The sequence below is a fragment of the Phocoena sinus genome, chromosome 10 (assembly GCF_008692025.1).
Source record: "Phocoena sinus isolate mPhoSin1 chromosome 10, mPhoSin1.pri, whole genome shotgun sequence".
NCBI lineage: Eukaryota > Metazoa > Chordata > Mammalia > Artiodactyla > Phocoenidae > Phocoena > Phocoena sinus.
Window position 1 is genome coordinate 98,411,131 of NC_045772.1, and position 27,795 is coordinate 98,438,925.

Genomic DNA, 27,795 nt, shown 5'->3' on the forward strand with positions numbered 1-27,795 from the left:
CATCAAATGATCAAGTGGTCTGTGTCAAGAGCAAGGTCTGGGCTTAAAGATCCTGACTTGGCAGTCACCGTCACACTGGTGACCACTGGAACTTGAAGCTGCCCAAACTTTGAAAGAAAAAAGGACCAGGGGGGAAAAGAATGGAATCTCACAGAATATGGTATGGTAGTGAGAGCTGTGGGTGTAGATGACACAAAAGATTAGCAAGCCACAAACAATGAAGATAGGCAGCGAGGCAGGGAGAAAAGTACAAAAGAATGGTGTCATACGGGCCCAGAAATAAAATGTACTAAGCAGGGTATAATGAATAGGGTCTATAAGATAAGGTGAGAAAGTGTACCCTGGGTTTGGCAACAGAAAGGTCATGAGTGCTTTCTGCAAGGCCAGTTTTGACACACATTAAGGTAATTTTCAGTGGAAAGTACTAATATCAATAGCATAGAGAAAACAGGTTCATCAAGCTGGTCCAGGTTCATCAAGCTGGTCCAGATGACTAATTAATGATATTAGTACTAACACAGGGTAGGCTCTTAATAAATGTTTATTGTTAAACAGCTGCATACAGAGTACCTCAATACCGTGTCCCTGGGAAACATGTTTCCAAGAGGGGGTGGGGCGGGGTAGGTGAGGGGGTGTAAGACAGTAGAAAATATACACTCGATAAGAAAAAAAATATATAATAGCAGTAGGACCATAATTCCTACATAAAATCATCACTTTAATCATAATTCTAAATACTTATCTTCACATTAACATAGATATTTCATTAACCGAGAAGAACTGAGCTAAGTATTATATATTTTTTAATGGTTAACATGATTCAAAATATTTTTATTAAAAATTGAAATTTGGTTTGGTTGAAGTTCTCACCATAAATAAGTATCACTATTTTTACTCCCAGTGAATTAGGATCTAAGCTTCCTAAAGGGCTGTACTATCTAATACAATAGGGGTGACAAGTACTTGACAGCCACCCTCTAAAGCACGGGCTTAATGTAAAGTGACGACTTTAAGAAACAGCTCTTCCCCTTTATATTTACAACAAAAAGGCTAACATTTTTTTGCAAAGCACTCATTTTATCATGAAATGTAGACAGAGACAGATGGATGCATTAGCATCAAGGAAAAGTGCATATCACAACCTTTTCGCTTTTATTAAAGGTTTTGACAATGAGGGCTCCATAAAATGTCACAAAATTCTATTTGCTATCTAACCATCTACTTCGAAGTAGGAGACATACGCTATAGTATAGCAACTGTTTTGGGTTTTTTTGTTTCTTTTGTGGTATGCGGGCCTCTCACTGTTGGGGCCTCTCCTGTTGCGGAGCACAGGCTCCGGACGCGCAGGCTCAGCGGCCACGGCTCACGGGCCCAGCCGCTCCGCAGCATGTGGGATCTTCGCAGACCGGGGCACGAACCTGTGTCCCCTGCATCGGCAGGCGGACTCTCAACCACTGCGCCACCAGGGAAGCCCAGCAACTGTTTTAACATGGAAAATTATTCTGAATTCTCAATATAAAAACATTTGGCTAAAATATGAAACATCATTGCAACAAAACTGACAATGCAGGTTAAGTAAGTTATAAGATTTCAGAAATGTCTCCTGGGAGAAATGGGAATTTTCCTTTTGCCAGATAAACTCTGCACAGTTAAATTTCAGGTGCCATAAACTAGACAAAGCCAGAGAAGCATCGGGCATGTTACTAGGAAAGAACAACATGTAACGGGGACATCCTCCATGTCAAACTGACAGCCACGTAATGACAGTGACTTATTATATACATATAAAGGGAAAGAGAATATGCTCTTCAGAAGGGGATGACATTCCAAGACAATTCTTATAAACAAACCTCTTACTGACGTCTCAGACAGCTTTTCAGAGAACAATCACAAAACAGGTAGAGATCATTTATACAACTTTAAAGGATTCATTTATGTTACAATACCCTCCTCAAATATAAACACAAATATAAACATGCTTATAAAAGTGAGATCTTCTTGATCAAACATTTTCTTGCCACTACACTCAGCTACTAGCAGCATTTGGATGCAAAGGTTTAACTCGTGCTAATCGGGACAAGCCAAGGCGGAGACTCTGAGTTGGAGACTTCACAGACACTCTTGCCAGTGGGCTACGGCTGCTGCTTCCAGACACCGCTGCAAAAAGACAGATCACCTGATGCTGAGAACGTCAGAAATCTCGTAACAACGGTCAGTTTATAAAACAGAAGAGGCCAAAAAAAGGAGTTAAGCGTTATTCTGCTATGCAGGTTCCATCAAGTTACATATGAGATCAAAAGAATGGGAAGTACTAAAGAGCAGAAAATATATAGCATTGCATATTTTCAAACATCCTCAGAGGCCAAGGTAATGACACCAAAACTTTAAATGCGAAAGTTAAATAGGAAAGTTGGGAGCAAAGAACACTGATTGTAAAGACATAAAAAAATGAATGGAATTGTAATGTCTAAAGTAGTAGCAAAATCTAACGCATTTTTACAAAATTCTGCAACTTTTACAAGTACTCCTTACAGGATCTATTTTTTCAAATATCACATAACTTTTAATATGACAAACACCGTTTTTCTTTATTTATACTAGTTTCATTTATGCTACCACTCTAATACAGCAATCATTTCCAGCGAGTATTAAAGTTCAGAATTTATCCACACGTATGTCCGTAGCTGGTCATGATTTTAACTGTAAGAAGTACAAGTGTGTGTGTACTTTTCCATACAGAGGTTTCACGAGCATCTCCGTGCCTCCAGCCATCTGATCACCATTCATAGAGGTTTCACGAGCATCTCCACGCCTCCAGCCATCTGATCAGCATTCTTAGGTGCACATACGGGCCACATATTGATCAAGTTCCTACAACAAACTTCTGGGTTGTTTCTGGTTTTTCACTTTTCTATAAATGGCTATAAAGAAATCACTTACTACTGACCACTTACTACTTTTCCTTCTTTTGAATTCTTTTTAAGGATAAATTCCCGAGATTAGTTCCTAAGTCAAAAGATCGATTTATTTTTATGGCTCCTGTCAAGCTGTCCGGTAAAGGGATTATAAATTTATAATAAATAATTATAACTGCTACCCCACAACCCAGAGTGCACTGGTTGATACAGCTTTATAATTTTCTAGTTTGAGAGGTATAAAACAGTATTTTATTATTTTAATTTACATTTCCGTGATTACCAGCGAGGCTGCAATTCTTTGCATATTGGTTTCTAGTTGTACTTCTTGGGGGCAATGGTGTGTTATGTCCTTGGCTCATTTTCCCATTGGAATCTTGCTGGTCTTCTCACATTCGTATAAGACAGGAGGCTAGCTGGCAACCTGAGGGTCAAATCCTGCTCTCAGATATACTGTTTGGTCCACATGGTGTTTTAAAAAGTCTACTTTTAAGAACTAGGAGATTTCACACTAAAACCTGTACTTCTGGCTTCTCTTGAAAAACTCAAGACGTGGAAATCCGAGGCCCATAATCCTGCATGTTAACAACCAGGTGGAGCAAAGGAACGGCGGCTTCCTTCCAGAGGGCTCGCGCTCTCGAGGGCAGCAACGTCCACTCACTCACGCTTCCTCCCCAGGCCCAATTCCCTCACCTCTGTCACCTGCCCGGCCCTTCCCCACAATAAATTAATAAGCACTTCGTGTTTTATGACATGACTCTTTACCCATCAATCCATTATTTCTTTTTCATCTTTTTGCTTATGCTACCTTCAAATTTCTACAGTCATTATATCAATACTTTTAAAATTCTTTTGTTGTGGAATCCCTAATTATTCTCATAAGGATTACACTAAGGATTATCCTTGAACTGACAGGGCTTCATTATTTCAATAACTAATCTTCCGGGACTTTCCTGGTGGCACAGTGGTTTAGAATCCGCCTGCCAATGCAGGAGACACGGGTTCGAGCCCTGGTTTGGGAAGATCCCACATGCCGCGGAGCTGCTAAGCCCGTGTGCCACAACTACTGAGCCTGCGCTCTAGAACCTGTGAGCCACAACTACTGAGCCCACATGCTGCAACTACTGAAGCCCACATGCCTAGAGCCCACACTCTGCAACAAGAGAAGCCACCACGATGAGAAGCCCGCGCACCGCAACGAAGAGTAGCCCCTGCTCGCCGCAACTAGAGAAAGCCCGTGCGCAGCAACGAAGACCCAACACAGCCAAAAAAATTTTTTTAAATAAAATAAAAATAAATTTTAAAAAATAATATGAGCAAGTGTTCATATGTAACATTTACAACTAAGAAAAAACAAATCTACTCGTGGTAATTTTCCAAGCCCCTGCCCTTGAGCAGTAAATAAATATACCATACCTGGTGGGACCCACTTAGGTCTCTTGCTTTCAGCTGGAGGACTTCGTATTTGTAACGGCTTCCTAGTAGCCTCTGAAGAAGAAGACACCTTTTTCGGTGAGGGCCAAGATTCTGACTTGACAGCAGCAGGAGCAGAATCTACTGAAGTCACTTATTTGAAAAATATACATAGAAGAGGGGTCACAGAGGAAGATAAAGTCTAGCATGTATGCGTGAAAACTGTCAAGTTACATAAGCTTATAAGAATTAAAGAAGCAGAATCATAAATTTGAAAAACTCATTAATCAACATTTATTGAGAGTCTAAGAATAGCCATCTTTAATGAGCATTACATGCTAGGAAGTATGGTAAGCATATCATATACATTACCTGTAACCCTTAGAGCAACTCCGATACAGAACTGACTATCCATACTGTCAGTTAAGGAAACAGAGAGGTTAAACAATCTGCCTGTAGTTTGAGAGCTAGTAAGTGTCTGAGTCCAGAGTCCACACTTGTCATCATCACACAATAGTGTCTCATCGGAATATGTCAGTGAGACATTTTATCAGGCTCTAGGAATTCACGGTCCAATCACTAGACTCTAGTAGAAAGAGGGCGGAGAAGCACAGAGGTGCGCACGGTGCAACGTGGTGAGAGAGACGACAGACTTTAGGGGTGGTCACGGGGCAGGGAACCTACATCTAGAAGCATCTTGCCGAGGGCAGTGTAAAAGCAGACCACCTAGACGGCTCTATGGTAACCCAGGTGAGAGGGGATCAGGGCCTGAACTAAGGGGGAGAAAGGAGGGAAAACAGCAGAGTGGATGGCTTTTAGTAATCAGAAGGGGGAGGCGTGCTGGAGATGAGGGAATAATCGTGATTGGCAAGTTCCTGTCAGGAACACACCATCTGATGGCACCATTTACCCAGAGAATGAACACAGAATGGGAGCGGGTTTGGATCTTTTGTTGGTTTGTTTTTGATGGAGGGAGGAGAAGCAGAATACAAATTCACTTTCAGATAATGTTTGCTTTGAGACACCTAAGTGGCATCTACGTGCACGTGCATGTGAACATTTTCACTACACACTCTTCTTAACGTTGACATCTACATTCTCTAGGTCAGCCCCATCCCACAGACTTTTCTGCCGTGATGGGAACGTCCTGTATTTCGTGCTGTCCGATACGGTAGCCACAAGCCACATACAGTTAGTGAGCACTTGAAATGTGGTTAGCAAAACCAAGGAACTGACTTTTAAATTTTATCTAATTTTAATTAATTTAAATATGATAGAGCTACTTTGGCTAGTGGCTACCATATTGGACACCATAGCTCTTGCAATTTTCTCTATTCAGGGAAAAATTATAACACCTGCCAGGTCAGAGACGCTTAGAGGTTATCAGTACATTATTAGTGGGACTAGAAACATAATCCACCTTTCCAAATTCTTAATCTCCTTATTTAGCTGTTAAACTTTACTTCTAACATTACACACGGGAAGCAACTTGCTCCAGGGTATATGGAAGACTTTAAGCAGCAAACTCCAACCTGGAAACTGAAATTTTATCGTTAGTTTTTAGAATGTTTTGGTGAGCAAGCATAAACAAACATCTGAAGAAAATATGAAATATATTCATGTTAGGTTTTCTTCCTACTGTCAATGACTTTTTCGTATCAGTTTGTGGTAGGCGGTCCCTTAAAGAGCCCTGTCTCCTAATTCCCAGAATGTGTGCACATGTTACCTTACACAGCAAAGGGACTTAGCAGGTGTGACTAAATTAAGGATCTGGAGATGGGGAGATTATCCTGACTTATCCGATGGCCCCAGTGTCCTCACAAGGGTGCTTATAAGTGCAAGTGAGAAGCAGCAGAACGAGAGAGTTATGTGATGGCTCTGAAGGGAGAAGTGGACCACCTGTCAGAGAGCAGGCACCTCTAGAAGCTAGAAAAGGCAGGAAAGGGGGTTCTTCTCCCCTTGAACTTCCACAGAGGAACAGAGCTCTGCCAGCAGCTTGATTTTAGCCGAGTGAGGAAAATTTTGAACCTATGACCTGAAGAACGGTAAAGTAATAAATTTGTGCTGATTTAAAACACTAAATTTGTGATAAATTTTCACAGCAGCGATTGGAAACTAATACACAGCTTTATCTCTAAAAACCCCTACATTTAAAATCTAATTTCTGGAAACCAGATGAATTTGCTAATTGCAAAAAGACACCAATTAAAACCTGGCTAACTGAGAATACAGTGGTGGGAGGAATACGACTCAATCAGTACTTAGTCCTCATTTCTTAGTTGCACCAGTACTCAGCACCATGCTATTTAAGGTGAGAGCAACGCCCACCCTTAATGAATGGGTCTGAATAATGGAAAGTTTGGTTTCAAACAGTACATATATTAAACCACCAAGACATAAAAATATCTATAAGTAAAACAAAGCAGGTTAAAGGAAGTTATATTTTACAATAATCTAATGTATATTATGAACTCAAAAATATCCTAACTTCTTTTACACAAGAAACAAATATTCCACATTCAAGTCTTCACAAATTCCACAAGTTTTATTGTAAAACTGGTTTCTCCTAACTGAATTCATTCTGAAGAAACCACAGGGCCCTAAACACATGACAAAAGCGCTCTCAACGCAAAGACTGAGTCACGAGCAACAGCAGAAAATGAGACTCACGCCAACTTCCCCGTTTAATCGTGTGGAGAAAATGTGGTCTAATGGACAGATTTACGCTCTGAATGGACAAGACTGGGTGCAAATTCTAGCCCCTCGCTTATCAGCTATAAGAATTCCAACAAACAGTCTAACCTCTCGGAGCCTCGGTTTTGTCGTTGTGAAATGCAGGTGACGGGAGCCACTCAGAGGGAGGCCCAGCATGAAGGGGGCAAACAGTCCGTGTTGGAAGGGTTGGGGGGGGTCAGTGCCCCTATCTGACCTTCTGCCTTCCCCACCCCAGCCTGCTCTCCTCCACCGATCTTAACAAGAAACGAACGCTGGCGAAAGGTTAAGGAGACTAAAGGCAAAGGTGAGAGAAGCATGGTAAGTAAGCAAGCATATGTGAAGTGACATATGAGGGACTGCTCTTACCCGCATCATGCCGTTTGGATTTGGCTTTCTTCTCTTTCTTTTCAGCTGGAGATTTCCCTTTCACTTCTTTCTTTTTAATTTCTTTAACTTTACTTTTTCTCACAGGGAAACTTTCATCATCTTCACTCTCACTAAAATCGGAGTCGTCCTCAGAACCCTCGCCTGGAACGGAAGATCACACACCTCATCTCTACAAAGTTCTAAAAAGTGAGGCTTCTAGGACCTCCCTGGCGGTCCCGTGGTTAGGACTCCACGCTTCCACTGCAGGCCGGGGAACTAAGATCTAAGATCCCGTATGGCGCTCGGCGTGGCAAAAAAAAAAAAAAAAATGGTGAGGCTTCTAGTGCCTCAACTTGATCTTCTGCACCAGATTCTTGGGCCCCTTTGTGCTGCGCTGTGTCCAGGAGCAAAACAATGCATGGTGCCTGCGTCCGCATCCTGGCCCCTCCACTGACGCGTCGTGTGACCTGAGACGGGTCCCTAACCTCACCGTGCCTCAGTTTCCTATGTATAAAATAGGGAGAACCCTAAAACCTGCACCACGGGGCTGTTGCGCAGATTAAGTGAGTTAATATAGGTAGAGAATAACACCTGGCATAGAGCGAACAGAAGAGCATTGCTTGCTATTGCTATTATCGTTAATCTCCCGTCAGTAATCCTTGCTTCTGATTTTACCAGTTTAACTCAGCAACTTTTGAGAAGAATGGTTGGGTGTAACATTTGCTCTTCCGCAACGATAGCCTTGATGGTGATAATAGCCGTATGCCTCTCCTTAATCACACCAACTTCAACATGAACAGAAACCCACTGGGAATTGAGAAGAGACTGACCGCACCATAAGCATCCTAACTGACGATCCTGCGTGCGATTTCACCTGGGACACACCTCTGATTTCCCACAAACTCCCTTCTATTCTGCATGGGGTGATACAAGCCAGTGATGGAATGTGTTAAGTGCTACAGCTTCTGGAAAAAAGCATAAAGAATACTCGAGAGTTAAGCAATGATTCTTCTATTTTTGGGGGGAAGAGAGGATCAGAAAATCATGTCCTATAAATACTAAACTCTGAAAATTAAGTGTAAATAAGGATTAGCCCTATATTCATAAAAAACCTTTTTACACTCTTTTATACATTAGAAGTGCAGTACATGCTTACTGTAGAAAATGCCGACCATACCAAAAAAGTATCAAGGAAGAAGAAAGCCCATGCCCAAATCTCCTCACTCAGAGATAACCACTGTCATACCCACCATATATAATACCTACCTAACTATCTACATGGAATAATATATTTTATGTAAAAAAAAATATATATGAAAAATTTCAAACATACTCTACAGTAGATAATCATCAATATTTTGCAACATTTGTTTCATCTATCTATCTTCTCTTCCCTTTCCTTCTCAGAGTATATAAAAATAAACCCAAGGTACTGCATTATTACATTTCTACATACTTCAGAATGCATCTCTAAAAAACACGGACTTATAAAAAACACGTCATTATCATATCTAATGATATCAACAATAGTTTCTTGGAATCATCTTCTATCCAGCCTGTATTAATCACTTTTAATATAGAGCAACATCCCATCCCTTTTTCCCCCATGCCTTTGACATGGTGAAGCAACCAGGTCAGTTGTCCTATGGAATGCCTACATTCTGGATTGGTCTGTTTTCTTCCTCATGGTGTCATTTCACTTACTCCTGCGTTTCCTGTGAGCTGGGATTTTCTCAAGGCTCAATGAGAATCAAGCTCACATTATTATTATTATTACTTTTTGGGGCAAGAATACACATCATAGGTGATGCTCTGTTCTCCATATTATGTCAGTCATATCAGAAAGCACAGAATGTATGGCTGCCCCACTCCTGGTTGGTTCAGCTGACGCCGGCCTGAATTCTCCATTGTAAAGATCCTCGTCAGCCTTCTATTGATGATCTTTGTCTAAATCAACAATGTCATTACAATCTTCAAATTGTGATGTCCTTATTCTATCATTCTTCCCACACAAATAAAATTTTAAAAACAGATAATCAACCCATGTATTCACATAATAGTTACCGTGTTATACAGAATTCACCATATAAGGCCAGCAGATCACATGAAGGCCGCTATATATAGTACCTTGCAAAATCAAATATTATTATTTCTGGATTCCCAAGAGGATCTAGGTTCAGGGAGGGCAAGCAGTGGAGAAGTTTCTCCAAAATTTCAGACTATAGAATCTAGGAGGATACAGTTTCCTATAACCCCAACAGTTACGGTATCTCATGTGTTCTTTTCTTGGCTTGAGAGGGTAACTGTAGGAGCGGGCTATCATGCTATTTAAATAAATTGGAGGTGGGGAAATGGAGCTCCCAGAATCCCAAGTCATTAGCATCTCATACTGGGAAATCTGGAAGGCCCAGACACTCAGGTTATAGATTTGGGGTATCTTTAGCTGTCCTTAAGAAAAGCCTTGATTCTCTCCACTTTCACTTTTCTTTCCCCACTGAAGGTCACAGAAGTTCCTTTCTCTTCTCATCTAGGGTGAGCCAGTGCAGAAGGAAAACTCTGAAATGTCACTTAAAGAAGGGACCCTGTCCCAGATAACTCAGGTTGTCTGAAATGAATCCAGCAGCACATTCAAGTATGATAAACAACCAGCTCTGAGGGGATGGCAGAGTGAGTCATTCCTGGCTCAGGGCAGATGGAAATAAACTGGTAGTATTGCTCCCTGCAGTACACTGAGTGTATCGGGGAACATGTCTGTCCTTCCATTTAAGGTAAAGCAGGCTGGAGACCCTTCACGATGTGGCGCCAGGCGGCCTCTCCAGCCTCCACCACATTCCCCCTTCCCTGCAAACCTCACTGAACTCTGTGTGTGTGTGTTTCTATGTCTTTTTCTCTTGTTCCTTCCAGCTTTACTGAGATATAACTGACATGCAGCACTGTGTAAGTTTAAGGTGTATAACATAACGATTTGACTTACGTACATCGTGAAGTGACTATCACAAGAAGTTTGGTGAACCTCCATCATCTCACAGACACAAGATTAAAGAAATCGAAAAGATTGTTTTTCTTGTGATGAGAACTCTTAGGATTTACTCTCTTAACTTTCATATGCAACACACAGCTGTGCTCATCATCTTCGTCCTGTTGTACGTTATATCCCTAGTGCCTATTTATCTTATAGCTGCACGTGTGTACTTACTGACTGCCTCCATCCCATTCCCCCTCCCCCAACACCTGCCTCTGTAACCACAAACGTGATCTCTTTTTCCATGAATTTGTTTGTTTGTGAAGTATAATTGACCTAAAACACCGTGTTAGCTCCTGGTACACAACACAGTGATTCGATATTTCTATAAATTTCAAAATGATCACCACGATAAGCTAGTTACCATCTGTCACTACACAAAGATATTACATAATTATTGAGTATATTCCCCACACTGTACATTCCATGACTCATTTAATTTGCAACTGGAAGTCTGTCCCTCTTAATCTCCCTCAACTATTTCTTTCCTCTCCTCACCCTCCTCCCCTCAGGCAACCACCTGTTTGTTCTCTGCATCTGTAACCGTTTCTGTTTTCTTGTCTGATCATTGGTTTTGTTTTTTAGATTCCACATACAAGTGAAATCATACAGTTTTTGTCTTTCTCTGTCTGGCTTACTTCACTTAGCACGATGCCCTCTAGGTCCACCCATGTTGCTGCAAATGGCATGTTCTCTATGGCTGAGTAATAGTCAGTGTGTGTGTGTGTGGACACACGCACATACCACATCCTCTTTATCCCTTCATCCACTGACGGGCACTTAGGTTTCTGTCTCATCTTGGCTGCTGTGAATAATGCTGCAGTGCACATGCGGGTGCAGATCTCTTTTCTAATTAGTGCTTTTGTTTTCTTTGGATAAATACTCAGGAGTGGAACTGCTGGATCCTGAGGTGGTCCTAGTTTTAGTTTTTTGAGGAACCTCCAGCGCCACTGACCTCTTGTATGTGCACTTGCCTGTTCTCTTGTTTATGTCCTTCTATCAGTCAGAAGTGCTATTTCACCCCTAAATGCTACTCATTTTTCAAGGCACAGCTTAAAGGTCACCTCTACATAAAGCTTTTCCCCCAAATGCCATAGCTGAATTGAACTGTCCTGTGCATTACTCAAGTTTGCACACACCAAACGCTTAGCGGTGCTTTGCATACGTGCATGGTCTCCAAGAACTTTCTACTGACTCTCCACAGGGTTAATTTGGAGTTAGGACATAACCTACCAGTTGCAAAGTCTGGTTCGGAGTCATCGGCACCGTCGCCGTCGCTGTTTTCCAAAAGAATCTTCCTCTGCTGGACCACGGCTTGGGATGCCGCTTTTCTTCTCCGCTGAGAACCCTGGGAATCACCCTCCTCAGTGATCTTATCCAGATCTTCAGGATAAAAAAAATCAACGAAACTTTTTGTGCCAGGTAACATTTAAAGGACTGTGGAGTAGACGTCTATTACACCTGCTCTTGTTATTTGCCCAGCTTTGTCCTTCCTGTGCTTCTAGTAACAGACCACACAGCCCAATCTGGGTCAATCATAAAACATCAGTCTCCTGGCAACAGTCTGAGTTAAGCAAAAGTCCAAGGCCCACACTGAAAGAGTCTTTCCCCAAGAATTTTCAAACTGGAGCTGGGAAGATAGAGCCCCTTTCTTCAGTGTTCAACTGATGTCAACTAGAAGCCATGGGTAGTCGTGACCCTCCACCAGGGAAGAAACTGGGTCTGCAGTTAAAAGAGAGGAAAACTAAAACAGAAAGAAACAAAGGAGAAGGGGTGAAGAGAAACTTCACAAATGTGAAGACCTTGGTTCTAGTTACAGTTTCAGGAATTTAAATAAGAGTTAGAAAATGTCAATGGAAAAAATATTATTAATATCAAAAACTTACCTAAATAATCACTGGCTACACTGCAATTGGAGATATGAGGAGACTCACTCATTGCTTCTGTTTCACTATTGCCATGTCTGTCAATGTCTAAATATAAGGAAGAAGAAAGCACCCTAATCAACCAATGTCTAGAAATAGGAAGATAAGCGCTAAAATCTAATACCATTTAGATACAGATAAGTGATCCAGACCAGGGGTCCCCAACCCCTGGGCCGTGGACTGGTGCCGGCCCGCAGCCTGTTAGGAACTGGGCCGCACAGCAGGAGGGGAGCGGCGAGTGAGCGAAGCTGCATCTGTATTTACAGACGCTCCCTATCCCTGCCCATCGCTCGCATTACGGCCTGAACCATTCTCCCCCCTCCCCCCCGTGGAAAAACTGCTTTCCACAAAACCGGTCCCTGGCACCAAAAAGGTTGGGGACTGCTGATCCAGGCTCAAACTAGCACAGTGACTTTACTTGACGAGGCTAACATATGTTTAGAAGTTTTGGCTCTGAAATCACACAAACTTTAATCAGACTTAAGTTCAAATTCAGGCTCTTAAATCGGCAATATACCAGGGGAAAGTTGCTTATCCTCTACAAAACCTAATTTCCTCATCTATAATGTGGAGATAAAAACAGTCTGCGGGGCTTCCCTGGTGGCGTAGTGGTTGAGAATCCGCCTGCCAATGCAGGGGACACGGGTTTGAGCCCTGGTCTAGGAAGATCCCACATGCCGTGGAGCAACAAACTCCGTCTGCCACGACTACTGAGCCTGTGCTCTAGAGTCCACGAGCCACAACTACTGAGCCCGTGTGCCTAGAGCCCGTGCTCCACAACGAGAGAAGCCACCGCAGTGAGAAGCCCGTGCACCGCAAGGAAGAGCAGCCCCCGCTCGCCGCAACTAGAGAAAGCCCATGCACAGCAACGAAGACCCAACGCAGCCAAAAAAAAACCCCAAACCAAAAAAAACAGTGTGGGGATTAAATGAGGCTACTGTGGGGAATTAAATGTTGACTGAATGTGGAAATTGCTCATTGTGGTGCCCAGCACAAAGGAAACAGTGGACAAATATTAACTATCATTTTTGTGTCGGCAGATCTGTGCTCTTACTAATGTAAAGACTCTTCAATCATTATCACAACTTTAAAATGATCGAGAGTATTTTAAGAGAACTTTAAGTCATGATGATTGGTACTATTACTCTCGGAGAAGTGGTACTTCCAAGGAAACCTTGCTGTACAATGCCACGATCTCTTACAGGAGAGAGATTTTCATTTTCTCAGTTTTAGATACATGACAATTCTCTTTTTCAGTTTTTTTGACTCCCGATGACTAAAAGGGCCCCCTAATCAACACTATCTCACTTATTCTCAAACAGGAGGCACTACTGACTTAAACATCTATACCCCTAAATAAGCAAATGGGCTAAAACCATCCTCCAAGATAAAAGAAGTTAGGCCAAAGCAGTTTAACCCAAAAAGCAACTGAGCAATTTGAATGTCTTTTCCGGGAATAATGATTTCTGCTTCTCCAGAATATCAATGTTGCCATCTGCTGACCAACTGCCAGAAAAATCCACGGAGGACAATCCACAGATAAAGCCAGCAGTCATAAATCTATCAGGTCTACCGAGCCTGCTAACCAAACTAGTACCTTTAGCCTCTGTCAATAATAAAAATGACCACCATTAGATTGTGTTTAACTAATCTGAATTTGGAGAAAGAAGGTGGGTTGCTCGGATGTTTAGGCCAATTTACTTGATCATGAAATTAAATTCTCACTGCATATAAAGATGAGCTTTGGACACGCAGGGTCACAGCCCCCGTCCTCCAGTTGGATCTGAGTGTTAGGCCGAGAGGCATTTATGTGTGGATGAGATTTATGCAACTGAATAAACAACTGACTCCAACGGCACCCTCTGCAAATTGCTCCTTTTTTAGTCCAAAGTTTTAAAACTACATTCTTCCCTCTGTAAAGGCTCATCCAACGAAATGATGGCAAAAGCAATAAGAAGGTTTTAAAGACAATTATCGAAAATAAAGTTACTGTTATCTTGAGACTCCTCCACATCAATGGTGGCGGCTGGAAGTTCCTTCACTGATAAAGCCAGTGCGACTTCTAGGTCTCTCTGGTAGAGCTTATCATCTAAAGGCATTCTAAAATAGACACACAAACAATAATGAGTTTGTAAACTATCAATCTCAACTAAAATCTGAGATTTTCCTCAGTGACTAAGAGTTTCTTTCCAACCTCAGAAAGATGTTCTTCAACAGTAATCATGATCATAATTGCTCCTTAACAAGTTAAGCCTCCTGAAATGTTAAGTGTCATGTTGGTCCCAGCAGAACAGATTTGAAGTAGGAGCATCACGTGACAATGTCCCTTTCGTTGTGATGTCTCTTCCTCACCACCAGCTCCGTCCCGGTGGGAAGCACCTGCCCAACTGAGAACGGACGTGGCTCAAACATCACTTCCGCTTAGAAATGTTCCTTGACCTCATCCACACCTCTTTAGACAGCTGTTATAGCTCTTTTATTAAACTGAAATTCCTTTTTTTTTTTTTAAACATCTGTTCCGCCCAATCTGGACTTTGACAAATATTTCAGCAAGTACTTACTCCGTGAGGCATTGCACTAGACAGGATATTAAAAGTGCCCTCAAAAAGTCTGCAGTTAATGAGGAGGTAGGAAAACAAGTCCCATAATAATTACCCAATATAAAAAGACTATCACGTCTCCTGTTCAAGGCGGTCAAGAGTGCTATAGTGCTTGAGAGGAAGAGAAAGCAAAGAAAGGTGTGAAAAGGTGTGAAGGTAAGAAAAGGCTACGTAAAGGAGGTAATACTGAATGCACCTTGAAGGATTTATTTTTTAAAATCACAATTTTATTGAGATATAAGTCGCACAGTATAAAATCCACCCTTTTGAAGCATACAATTCAGCAGTTTTTAGTATATTCAGAGAGCTGTGAAACCATCACCACTATGTAATTTCAGAACACTTTCATCAACCCAAAAAGAAACCTCATATCCACCAGCAGTCAGTCCCCGTTTCCCCCTCCCCAGCCTCTGGCACCCACTAATCTACTTTCTGTTTCTATGGACTTGTCTATTCCGGACATTTCGTATTACTGGAACCATATAACATGTGGCCTTTTGTGCCAGCTTCTTTGGCTCCCTACAATGTTTTCAAGGTTCATCCATGTTGTAGCATATATCAGTACTTCATTTCTTTTTTTTAACATCTTTATTGGAGTATAATTGTTTTACAGTGGTGTGTTAGTCTCTGCTTTATAACAAAGTGGATCAGCTGTACGTATACATATATCCCCATATCTCTTCCCTCTTGCGTCTCCCTTCCCCCTCCCTGTACTTCATTTCTGTTTATTGCTGAATAATATTCCACTGTATGGATATATCACATTTCACTTATCCAGTCATTAGTTGATAAACATTTGGATTACTTCCATTTTTTGGCTATTATGAATAATGCTCCTATAAATATTCATGTACAGGTTTTTGTGTGGGCAGAGATTTTTATTTCTCTTGGGTATATACCTAGGCTGGGTCATATAATAACTGTTTATTTCAAGGAGCTGCTACTCTGTTGTCCAATGTGGCTGCACCATTTCGTATTCACAGCAGCAATGTGTGAGGTTTCCATTTCTCCACATCCTCCTCAACACTTGCTGTTGTCTGTCCTTCTGCCCTCTGTGCGTGACATGTTATCTTATCGTGGTTCTGATTTGTATTTCCCTGATGGCGAGGGATGTTGAGCATCTTTTCATGTGCTATCGGCCATTTGCATATATTCTTTAAAGAAGTGTCTATTCAAATCCTTTGCCCATTTCTAACTTGGTTCATTATTCTTTTTATTGTTGGACTGTAAGAGTTCCCTATATATTCCAGATACAAGTCCCTAATGGGTTCTATGATTTGCAAATATTTTCTCCCATCCATTGGTTGTTTTGTTAACTATATTTTAAAGGTAGTACAAGAAGCTCAAAAACAAAAAAGAAAAAAGTAAGGAGAAGGACATGGGCTAAGTCTCTCTACGTTAATTAACTTCCCTCACATTTATTGTAGGAGTAAAGCATCACACGTCCCACGTTCCATTTGTCAGTATCCCTCCTCTGCCCATCTCCTCCCCATAGTGCAAGTTTGGGGCCTCTTGGGGCTTCCTTCCCTCATTTTACCCTCTCTCTTGGTACTGACTAATGGAACTCCAGGGTGGGTCTGGAAACCACAGGTCCTGCTCACTGCTGGACAAAACTCAGTAAGATAAAGAGAAAATATTTTTTATCTCTAGAAAAATACATAGTTTAATTTTTTTCTTCCAGTTTTACTGAGATATAATTGACGCCCAGCACTGCATAAGTTAAAGGTGTACAACACAGTGATTCACAGTGATCTGACTTACGTGCATCATGAAATGATGTCCACAAGAAGTTTAGGGAACATCCATCATCTCATACGTTATAGATACGTGGTTTTAAATTTTATAAAACTGTCCTTACAAATGTAATTTTTAACAAAGTAGTCTTGTAAAACCTGAGGACTTCAGAGACAGGTACTAGGTCTTGTAAATGCAAGTCATACCTTCTAAACTTGGTAATTATGATCGTCTTAATACTTAAATGGATATTTCCTCATACATTGGTGAACTTAAAGAAGTTCGGAAAGTCAGAAGGGGATTAATGGTACATCCCTGTTCTCCTACATGCACTAAATAAAATAAGACCCATGATACTGCTCAAATTCTAATTTAGACCAAGAATTGGAATTTATCTCTCCTTTAAATTAACACACCTAATGTCATATGTACTGTATGTCTTACCTCTCACCTTTTTTTAGGGGTTTTCTCTTGTAGTGGGATGTCTTTTTCCTGGAGAGTCTTCAGTTTAGGTTCTGGTTTTTCTAGTTTTAACTCCTTTTGTGTAGTTCTGGATTTTTTATTTAACGGTGCGGTTGCAGGAACAAAATCATCTATTCATGTGTGAATTAAAAATAAAAGAATATGTGAAATTGCTTTTCCTTAGGAAGAAATAAATAAAATTACCTTCTTGGTAGCTGAGATTCATTACCATGTGTGTTCAAGTTTTAAAGATAAGCAAACTGGGGCTTCCCTGGTGGCACAGTGGTTGAGAATCCACCTGTCAATGCAGGGGACTCGGGTTCGAGCCCTGGTCCAGGAAGATCCCACATGCCGCGGAGCAACTAAGCCTGTGCACCACGACTACTGAGCCTGCGCTCTAGAGCCCGCGTGCCACAACTACTGAAGCCCGCACGCCTAGAGCCCGTGCTCCGCAACAAGAGAAGCCACTGCAATAAGAAGCCTGTGCACGGCAACGAAGAGTAGCCCTAGCTCACCGCAACTAGAGAAAGCCTGTGTGCAGCAACAAAGATCCAGCACAGCCAAAAATAAATTAATTAATTAAAAAAAGAAAAACAAGCAAAGATAAGCAAATTGTTTGCTTTCCACAGTTTAAAAAATACTGTTGGTATACTGTTTGTCTTTATTCTCCCTCAAGCTTCTCAACTTTGTTTTAGTGGCCTTGAGTTTTAAAAATATCAATCTACCAAAAACTAATCCCCCAAAAAGCTGCAAAGGCAACTAAGCTAGTATGTGCGAGTGGCAGAGAAAAGAACAATTAATTAAAAATCTGTAAAACCATTAGAAAAATTATTAAAATTCCCTTTATAATTTTATCATATTGATAAGTGGAAGAAAATGATTTTGGCAAAGGGATGCTCTTTTCCAGCCCATTCTGTTCTCCCAGAGTCTTCTGTCCTACCAATCCTCAGAAGTGAGGTGTTCTTCTATTGACACTCAAGCTAAGACTGCTGCTCTAGCGTTCTAACTCATACATGACACACGTATGCATACCTTCATGTGTGTGTAGTCTGAATCACGCACTTTCGCATTTATTAATACCTGTCGTCTCTTTTATGCTTCCCCAGGTAGGAATATAATAATTTGTGACTCGCCCCCCACCCCCACGCCACAGTCTCCAGAATACAACCAGCAATTTATAACAATTTAGTGACAGATTGATGACAATAATTAAAAAGCTAGAAGTTATACCCTATGCTCTTTTCTCCCAAGTATTAGACACATGTAAGACTGGGCTCAAGGTGAAAAACAGATTCCTTCAAACTGAGGAATTACTAAATATCTGACCTGCAGAAAACTCCAATGGTCTAAGAAAGAAACACAAAACTTACCTTTAAGTATAATGTAATCTAACAATGTTTCCTCAAACTTTTTGACCAAAGTTCTCTTAATAGCAGAGACAAGCAAATATATATATATATATATATAACACAATAGGGTAAAGTTTATGCCTGATCTTTTTTCAATGTCTTGTTTTATTGTACAATTAATGGGGATTTCACATTATATTCTGTAACACATTTGTATCTCAGAAAGACAATGTGTTCTTCTTAGAGTAAGGGATAAAAGGGTACAAATCCCACATGAGAAACATGGACCTCACAGAGTTTAGATCTAAAAAGCCATTTTACCTGCCCTATTTGGTTATGATTTATGCCAATAATTCTTGTCAGTGTAATTATCAACATAGGTATCCTAAGTGCTTAGAATATTCTTTTTCCAGGCCAACCTCATATGCAATTGGTACTAACCATACTGTAGCCATACACACGCACACACACGCACACACACGCACACACACACACACACACACATATATCCTATAGACTGTGAGGAAATAAATTTCCAAATCTTTAAAGAAGACATAAGAAGCTCTACTTACCATCACTGTCAGAGTCCTCAAACTGGGAGTAATTCACTGGCTTCTTGTGCCTGTGAACAAAGCAGAAATTTTCATTTACACAAATGTCACCTCCATTCTTTAAGGTCATTAATAGTCTTGAGTAAATAAAAATATGTTTGGATTCCCTTAAGAATATATAAATTAAGGCCCTGAACCAAGATGGCGGAGTAGAAGGACGTGCGCTCACTCCCTCTTGCGAGAGCACCAGAACCACAACTAACTAACTGCTGAACAGTCATCGACAGGAAGACTCTGGAACTCACCAAAAAAGATGCCCCACATCCAAAGGCAAAGGAGACGCCGCAATGAGACGGCAGGAGGGGCGCAATCACAGTAAAATCAAATCCCATAACTGCTGGGTGGGTGACTCCCAGACTGGAGAACACTTATACCACAGAAGTCCACCCACTGGAGTGAAGGTTCTGAGCCCCACGTCAGGCTTCCCAACCTGGGCGTCCGCCAGTGGGAGGAGGAATTCCTAGACAATCAGACTTTGAAGCATAGCGGGAATTGATTGCAGGACTCTGACAGGACTGGGGGAAACAGAGACTCCACATTTGGAGGGCACACACAAAGTAGTATGTGCATCGGGACCCAGGGGAAGGAGCAGTGACCCCAGGGGAGACTGAACCAGACCTACCTGCCAGTGTTGGAGGGTCTCCTGCAGAGGCAGGGGGTGGCTGTCTCTCACCTTGAGGACAAGGACACTGGCAGCAGAAGTTCTGGGAAGTACTCCTTGGCGTGAGCCCTCCCAGAGTCTGCCATTAGCCCCAACAAAGAGCCCGGGTAGGCTCCAGTGCTGGGTTGCCTCAGGCCAAACAACCAACAGGGAGGGAACCCAGCCCCACCCATCAGCAGACAAGTGGATTAAAGTTTTACTGAGCTCTGCCCACCAGAGCAACAGCCAGCTCTACCCACCACCAGTTCCTCCCATCAGGAAACCTGCACAAGCCTCTTAGATAGCCTCATCCACCAGAGGGCAGACAGCAGAAGCAAGAAGAACTACAATCCTGCAGCCTGTGGAACAAAAACCACAGTCACAGAAAGATAGACAAGATGAAAAGGCAGAGGGATATGTACCAGATGAAGGAACAAGATAAAACCCCAGAAAAACAACTAAATGAAGTGGAGATAGGCAACCTTCCAGAAAAAGAATTCAGAATAATGATAGTGAAGATGATCCAGGACTTCGGAAAAACAATGGAGGCAAAGATTGAGAAGATGCAAGAAACGTTTAACAAAGACCTAGAAGAATTAAAGAACAAACAAACAGACATGAACAATACAATAACTGAAATGAAAACTACAACTAGAAGGAATCAAGAGCAGAATAACTGAGACAGAAGAACGGATAAGTGACCTGGAAGACAGAATGGTGGAATTCACTGCTGCGGAAAAGAATAAAGAAAAAAGAATGAAGACAAATGAACACAGCATAAGAGACCTCTGGGACAACATTAAATGCAACAACATTCGCATTATAGGGGTCCCAGAAGGAGAAGAGAGAAAGGACCTGAGAAAATATTTGAAGAGATTATAGTCAAACACTTCCCTAACATGGGAAAGGAAATAGCCACTCAAGTCCAGGAAGCACAGAGAGTCCCAGAGAGGATAAACCCAAGGAGAAACACGCTGAGACACATAGTAATCAAATTGGCAAAAATTAAAGAAAAAGAAAAATTATTGAAAGCAGCAAGGGAGAAATGACAAATAACATACAAGGGAACTCCCACAAGGTTAACAGCTGATTCCTCAGCAGAAACTCTACCAGCCAGAAGGGAGTGGCATGATAAACTTAAAATGATGAAAGGGAAGAACCTACAACCAAGATTATTCTACCTGGCAAGGATCTCATTCAGATTCGATGGAGAAATCAAAAGCTTTCCAGACAATCAAAAGCTAAGAGAATTCAGCACCATCAAACCAGCTCTACAACAAGCTGGAGTAGCAATACTAATATCAGATAAAACAGACTTTAAAATAAAGAATGTTACAAGAGACTAGGAAGGACACTACATCATGATCAAGGGATCAATCCAAGAAGATTTAACAATTATAAATATATATGCACCCAACATAGGAGCACCTCAATACATAAGGCAACTGCTAACAGCTCTAAAAGAGGAAACTGACAGTAACACAATAATAGTGGGGGACTTTAACACCTCACTTACACCAGTGGACAGATCATCCAAAATGAAAACAAATAAGGAAACAGAAGCTTTAAATGACACAATAGACCAGATAGATTTAATTGATATTTATAGGACATTCCATCCAAAACCAGCAGATTACACTTTCTTCTCAAGTGCGCATGGAACACTCTCCAGGATAAATCACATCTTGGGTCACAAATCAAGCCTCGGTAAATTTAAGAAAACTGAAATCATATCATGCATCTTTTCTGACCATAACGCTATGAGTTTGGAAATGAATTACAGTGAAAAAAACGTAAAAAACACAAACACATGGAGGCTAAACAATACGTTACTAAATAACCAAGAGATCACTGAAGAAATCAAAGAGGAAATCAAAAAATACCTAGAGACAAATGACAATGAAAACACAACGATCCAAAACCTATGGGATGCAGCAAAACCAGTTCTAAGAGGGAAGTTTATAGCTATACAAGCCTACTTCAAGAAACAAGAAAAATCTCAAATAAACAATCTAACCTTACACCTAAAGGAACTAGAGAAAGAACAAACAAAACCCAAAGTTAGGAGAAGGAAAGAAATCATAAAGATCAGAGCAGAAATAAATGAAATAGAAACAAAGAAAACTATAGTAAAGACCAATAAAACTAAAAGCTGGTCTTTGAGAAGATAAACAAAATTGATAAACCATTAGCCAGACTCATCAAGAAAAAGAGGGAGAGGACTCAAATCAGTAAAACTAGAAATGAAAGAGGAGAAGTTACAACAGACAGCGCAGACATACAAAGCATCCTAAGAGACTACTGCAAACAACTCTATGCCAATAAAATGGACAACCTGGAAGAAATGGACAAGTTCTTAGAAAGGTATAACCTTCCAAGACTGAACCAGGAAGAAATAGAAAATATGAACAGACAAATCACAAGTAATGAAATTGAAACTGTAATTAAAAATCTTCCAACAAACAAACGTCCAGGACCAGATGGCATCACAGGTGAATTCTATCAAACATTTAGAGAAGCGCTAACACCCATCCTTCTCAAACTCTTCAAAAAAATTCCAGAGGAAGGAACACTCCCAAACTCATTCTATGAGGCCACCATCACGCTGATACCAAAACCAGACAAAGATACTACAAAAAAAGAAAATGACAGACCAATATCACTGATGAATATAGATGCAAAAATCCTCAACAAAATACTAGCAAATAGAATCCAACACATTAAAAGGATCATACTCCATGATCAAGTGGGGTTTATCCAAGGAATGCAAGGATTCTTCAATATAGTCAAACCAATGTGATACACCATATTAACAAACTCAAGGAGAAAAACCATATGATCATCCCAATAGATGCAGAAAAAGCTTTTGACAAAATTCAACACCAATTTATGATAAAAACCCTCCAGAAAGTAGGCATAGAAGGAACTTACTTCAACATAATAAAGGCCGTATATGACAAGCCCACAGCAAACATCATTCTCAATGGTGAAAAACTGAAAACATTTCCTCTAACATCAGGAACAAGACAATGATGTCCACCCTCACCACTATTATTCAACATAGTTTTGGAAGTCCTAGCCACGGCAATCAGAGAAGAAAAAGAAATAAAAGGAATACATACTGGAAAAGAAGTAAAACCGTCACCGTTTGAAGATGACATGATATTATACATAGAGAATCCTAAAGATGCCACCAGAAAACTACTAGAGCTAATCAATGAATTTGGTAAAGTTGCAGGATACAAAATTAATGCACAGAAATCTCTTGCATTCCTATACACTAATGATGAAAAATCTGAAAGTGAAATTAAGGAAACACTCCCATTTACCACGGCAACAAAAAGAATAAAATACCTAGGAATAAACCTACCTAGGGAGACAAAAGACCTGTATGCAGAAAACTATAAGACACTGATGAAAGAAATTAAAGATGATACCAGCAGATGGAGAGATATACCATGTTCTTGGATTGGAAGAATCAACATTGTGAAAATGACTATACTACCCAAAGCAATCTACAGATTCAGTGCAATCCCTATCAAATTACCAATGGCATTTTTTACAGAACTAGAACAAAATATCTTAAAATTTGTATGGAGACACAAAAGACCCCGAATAGCCAAAGCAGTCTTGAGGGAAAAAAATGGAGCTGGAGGAATCAGACTCCCTGACTTCAGACTATACTACAAAGCTACAGTAATCAAGACAATATGGAACTAGCACAAAAACAGAAACACATATCAATGGAACAAGGTAGAAAGCCCAGAGATAAACCCACGCACCTATGGTCAACTAATCTATGGCAATGGATATACAAGGGAGAAAAGACAGTCTCTTCAATAAGTGGTGCTGGGAATATTGGACAGCTACATGTAAAAGAATGAAATTGGAACACTCCTTAACACCATACACAAAAATAAACTCAAAATGGATTAGAGGGGGCTTCCCTGGTGGCGCAGTGGTTGAGAATCTGCCTGCTAATGCAGGGGACAAGGGTTCGAGCCCTGGTCTGGGAAGTTCCCACATGCCGCGGAGCAATTAGCCCCGTGAGCCACAACTACTGAGCCTGCGCGTCTGGAGCCTGTGCTCCGCAACAAGAGAGGCCACGATAGTGAGAGGCCCGCGCACTGCGATGAAGAGTGGCCCCTGCTCAACACAACTAGAGAAAGCCCTCGCACAGAAACGAAGACCCAACACAGCCAAAAATGAATAAATAAATAAATAAAATTTAAAAAAAAATGGATTAGAGACCTAAATGTAAGACTGGACACTATAAAACTCTTAGAGGAAAACATAGGAAGAACAATCTTTGACATAAATCACAGCAAGATCTTTTTTGATCCACCTCCTTGAGTAATGGAAATAAAAACAAAAATCAACAAATGGGACCTAATGAAATTTCAAAGATTTTGCACAGCAAAGGAAACCATAAACAAGATGAAAAGACAAGCCTCAAAATGGGAGAAAATAGGGCTTCCCTGGTGGCGCAGTGGTTGAGAGTCTGCCTGCCGATACAGGGGACACAGGTTCGTGTCCTGGTCCGGGAAGATCCCACATGCCGCAGAGCGGCTGGACCCGTGAGCCATGGCCGCTGAGCCTGCGTGTCCGGAGCCTGTGCTCCACAACGGGAGAGGCCACAGCAGTGAGAGGCCTGCGTACCACAAAAAAAAAAAAAAATTTTTTTTTAAAATATGTGCAAACGAATCAACGGACAAAGGATTAATCTCCAAAATATATAAACAGCTCATGCAGCTCAATATTAAAAAGCAAACAACCCAATCCAAAAATGGGCAGAAGACCTAAATAGACATTTCTCCAAAGAAGACATACAGATGGCCAGGAGGCACATGAAAAGCTCCTCAACATCACTAATTATTAGAAAAACACAAAGCAAAACTACAGTGAGGTATCACCTCACACCAGTCAGAATGGCCATCATCAGAAAATCTACAAACAACAAATGCTGGAGAGAGTGTGGAGAAAAGGGAACCCTCTTGCTCTGTTGGTGGGAATGTAAATTGATACAGCCACTATGGAGAACAGTATGTAGGTTCCTCAAAAAACTAAAAATAGAATTAACATATGATCCGGCAATCCCAATACTGGGCATATACCCAGAGAAAACCATAATTCAAAAAGACACATGCACCCCAATGTTCATTGCAGCACTATTTACAATAGCCAGGTCATGGAAGCAACCTAAATGCCCATCGACAGACGAATGGATAAAGAAGTTGTGGTACATATATACAATGGAATATTACTCAGCTATAAAAAGGAATGAAATTGGGTCATTTTTGAGACGTAGATGGATCTAGAGACTGTTATACACAGTGAAGTAAGTCAGGAAGAGAAAAACAAATATCGTATATTAATGCATATATGTGGGACCTAGAAAAATGGTACAGATGAACCAGTTTGCAGGGCAGAAATTGAGGCACAGACATAGAGAACAAACCTATGGACACCAAGGGGGGGAAGTGGCGGGGGAGTGGGGGTGGGGGTGGGATGAATTGGGAGATTGGGCTTGATATGTATACACTGATGTGTATAAAATGCATGACTAATAAGAACCTGCTGTATAAAAAAATAAATTAAATTAAATTTTAAAAAAGATGTAGGGAAATGAGCAGTAAAAAGAATAAAAAGAATATATAAATTAAAAACATGATTTACATTTTACAGCAAGGATTTAGCATTATCTCAAAAAGGTATAACTATACTGGATATACCTGATAAGGAAGTATAACTATACTGGATATACCTGATAAGGAAGAAAGTTAATGTAGGTAACACATAAAGTAAGAATAATCATTATAATTAACACTCAAAGTTTATACAGTGTTTAATTGCTGTTGGGCATTTAGAAGTTCCTATTGTATGTATTCTTTTGTTTTATACATGCATTCTGTCTTCCCTATTAGATTATAAACTTCTTGACACTGAAAGCCATTTTCTTTTATCTCCCACAATATTAAATAGTGTTCATTATGCAATGGACATTTAAAACACGGTGAGTGTCTTTGTACTTGACACCTGAAAATGAATTTTACACTACTTTAGAGGGCAATAGAAGAAAGTGATATTCAAAGTGAATAAAATAATTTCCTTCCTCCTTCCCCTGCACTAAATGAGACTCTAGTTTTCATTTTTAGCTTCTGCCAACTACCCAAGTGTGAATAACCCAGTTTGTCAGTCAGTTGTTATTTCAAGTGGAAATGGTGTTCTATGAAAAAGAGGCTCACAACTCAAACAACCTCGCAAGTTGTTTTTCTTAAGACAACCATCATAGATGTGCGTGCTTTATGCATCCTTCTCATCATCGCCTCACACAGGATATTAAAGCCAAGCATATTCTTGTTAAAAATAGAGTTGCCATATGATCCAGCAATCCCACTCCTGGGCATATACCTGGAGAAAACTCTAATTCGAAAAGATACATGCACCCCAATGTTCATAGCAACACTATTTACAATAGCCAAGGCATGGAAGCAACCTAAATGTCCACTGACAGATGTATTTATGAAGAAGTGTGGTATACATATACAATGGAATATTACTCAGCCATCAACAAGAATGAAATAATGACATTTGCAGCAACATGGCTGGGCCTAGAGATTATGATAGTAAGTGAAGTAAGTCAGAAAAAGAAAGACAAAAACCATATGATATCACTTATATGTGGAATCTAAAATATGATACCAATGAACTTATTTACAAAACAGAAACAGACTCAGAGACATAGAAAACAAACATGGTTACCAAAGGGGAAAGGGGATGGGGAGGGATAAATTAAGAGTTTGGGATCAGCAGGTACAAACTACTATAAATAAAATAGATAAACAACAAGGACCTACTGTATAGCACAGGGAGCTATATTCAACATCCTGTAATAAACCAGAATGGAAAAGAACATGAAAAAGTATATATATGTATATATAAAACTAAATCACTTTGCTGTACACCAGATACACAACATTATAAGTAATTATACTTCAATAGAATTTTTTTAAAAAATTAAAATTAAAGTAGGGCTTTCCTCCTTCTCACTCTCTCTCACATTGCCATGTTTATTTTCCATCTCCTAACTTCATTCCTTGACTAGACTGCAACCTCCAGCACCTAGTAAATATATACCTCCAGCACAAAAGTAAATATATTCAAAACTCTACTAAATAAACGGCTGACCCTAGGCCTCCATGGTGCTCAACTGAGGTTAACTGGAGCAATAGTTTCAAACAGTACATTTAATGGAAAACACAGAGGATCTGGCGCCAGCTGGCTTAGGCTTGCGTGTTATCCTGTAACTCACTAGCTGTGTGACTCAGCTAAACTGGCTTTCGTGCCCAGAAGTTTAAATTGATAAAATAGGGAGACCCAAACTTTCTATCTCAAAGAAGTATAGGGACGAACAAATGAAATAACATGTAAGCAGAAGCTGGGGAAATGCAAAACGCTATAACCAGGCCTTATTTGAACGGGGTGGGTAAAATAAACGGCAGTAACTGTCAAAGGAGCCAAGAGAAGGAAACAGCTTGGATGCTAGGACCTTTCCGAGGAGCGGCAGCTCTCCCTGGAGTCTAGAGCGTTTAGCTGTCGGTCCCACCATCGCTACTCTGGTCCTCGGGCCCTTCCCTCCATCCCATGCAGGTGACGCGGCCTACAGCGTCCTCCTGCCCTTCCTCCCCATCCGCGCCGGATGCCATGAACTACTCACCTCGCAGGCCGCACCATGGTCCCCTCCAAGGCTGGAAACCTGCAGCTCGCAGCCTCCTGTCGGCAGCGGCGGCGGCCGCTCCAATTCCCGCGCAAAACCAGACTCGAAACTCTCCGCCGCGCCGCCAGTCCTCCAATCCTCTCCGGCCATCCCCGCGGGCGCGCATGCGCTCTGAGAAGCGCGCGTTAGTTCACGCCCCCTCCAAGCACCGCCCTTCCGCATCCGGTCTGCCAGAGTCGAGCCGGTGCTTCGCCGCTGCACTTTCGTCACTTCTGCGCCGTCTCTGAAATGGACAATAACAGTAGAAATACACCTTCTTACACTTT

The 27,795-nt window shown here is 41.0% G+C and overlaps 1 protein-coding gene across 5 annotated transcripts; it reads right to left on the reverse strand.

The window, feature by feature from the left end:
- Window positions 1-523: 523 nt before the first annotated feature.
- On the reverse strand, window positions 524-27,636 carry RAD51AP1 (RAD51 associated protein 1). 5 transcript variants are annotated; one of them, XM_032646624.1, is made up of 9 exons: window positions 27,470-27,636; window positions 19,074-19,123; window positions 17,142-17,283; window positions 14,347-14,456; window positions 12,318-12,404; window positions 11,665-11,814; window positions 7,410-7,571; window positions 4,332-4,481; window positions 524-2,157 (listed from the first exon to the last, which is right to left on the reverse strand). In XM_032646624.1, the coding sequence occupies exons 1-9, from the start codon at window positions 27,484-27,486 to the stop codon at window positions 2,027-2,029; spliced, it is 999 nt and encodes a 332-aa protein (XP_032502515.1). In that variant the 5' UTR covers window positions 27,487-27,636; the 3' UTR covers window positions 524-2,026. The 5 variants fall into 5 exon arrangements, with proteins under 5 accessions (XP_032502515.1, XP_032502514.1, XP_032502519.1 ...); XM_032646623.1 differs by having other exon boundaries at window positions 14,332-14,456; window positions 27,470-27,618; XM_032646625.1 differs by lacking the exon at window positions 524-2,157 and adding an exon at window positions 2,562-3,339 and having other exon boundaries at window positions 14,332-14,456; window positions 27,470-27,618.
- Window positions 27,637-27,795: the final 159 nt, after the last annotated feature.

What these genes read in the sequence shown, in the direction of transcription:
- RAD51AP1 (XM_032646623.1), bottom strand. An exon ending in CGAACCAGACTTTGCAACTG is followed by an intron (nt 7,572 to 11,664) that starts GTAGGTTATGTC and finishes CTTCCGTTCCAG; the next exon opens with GCGAGGGTTCTGAGGACGAC. An exon ending in ACCTAAGTGGGTCCCACCAG is followed by an intron (nt 2,158 to 4,331) that starts GTATGGTATATT and finishes GTCTTTTTGCAG; the next exon opens with CGGTGTCTGGAAGCAGCAGC.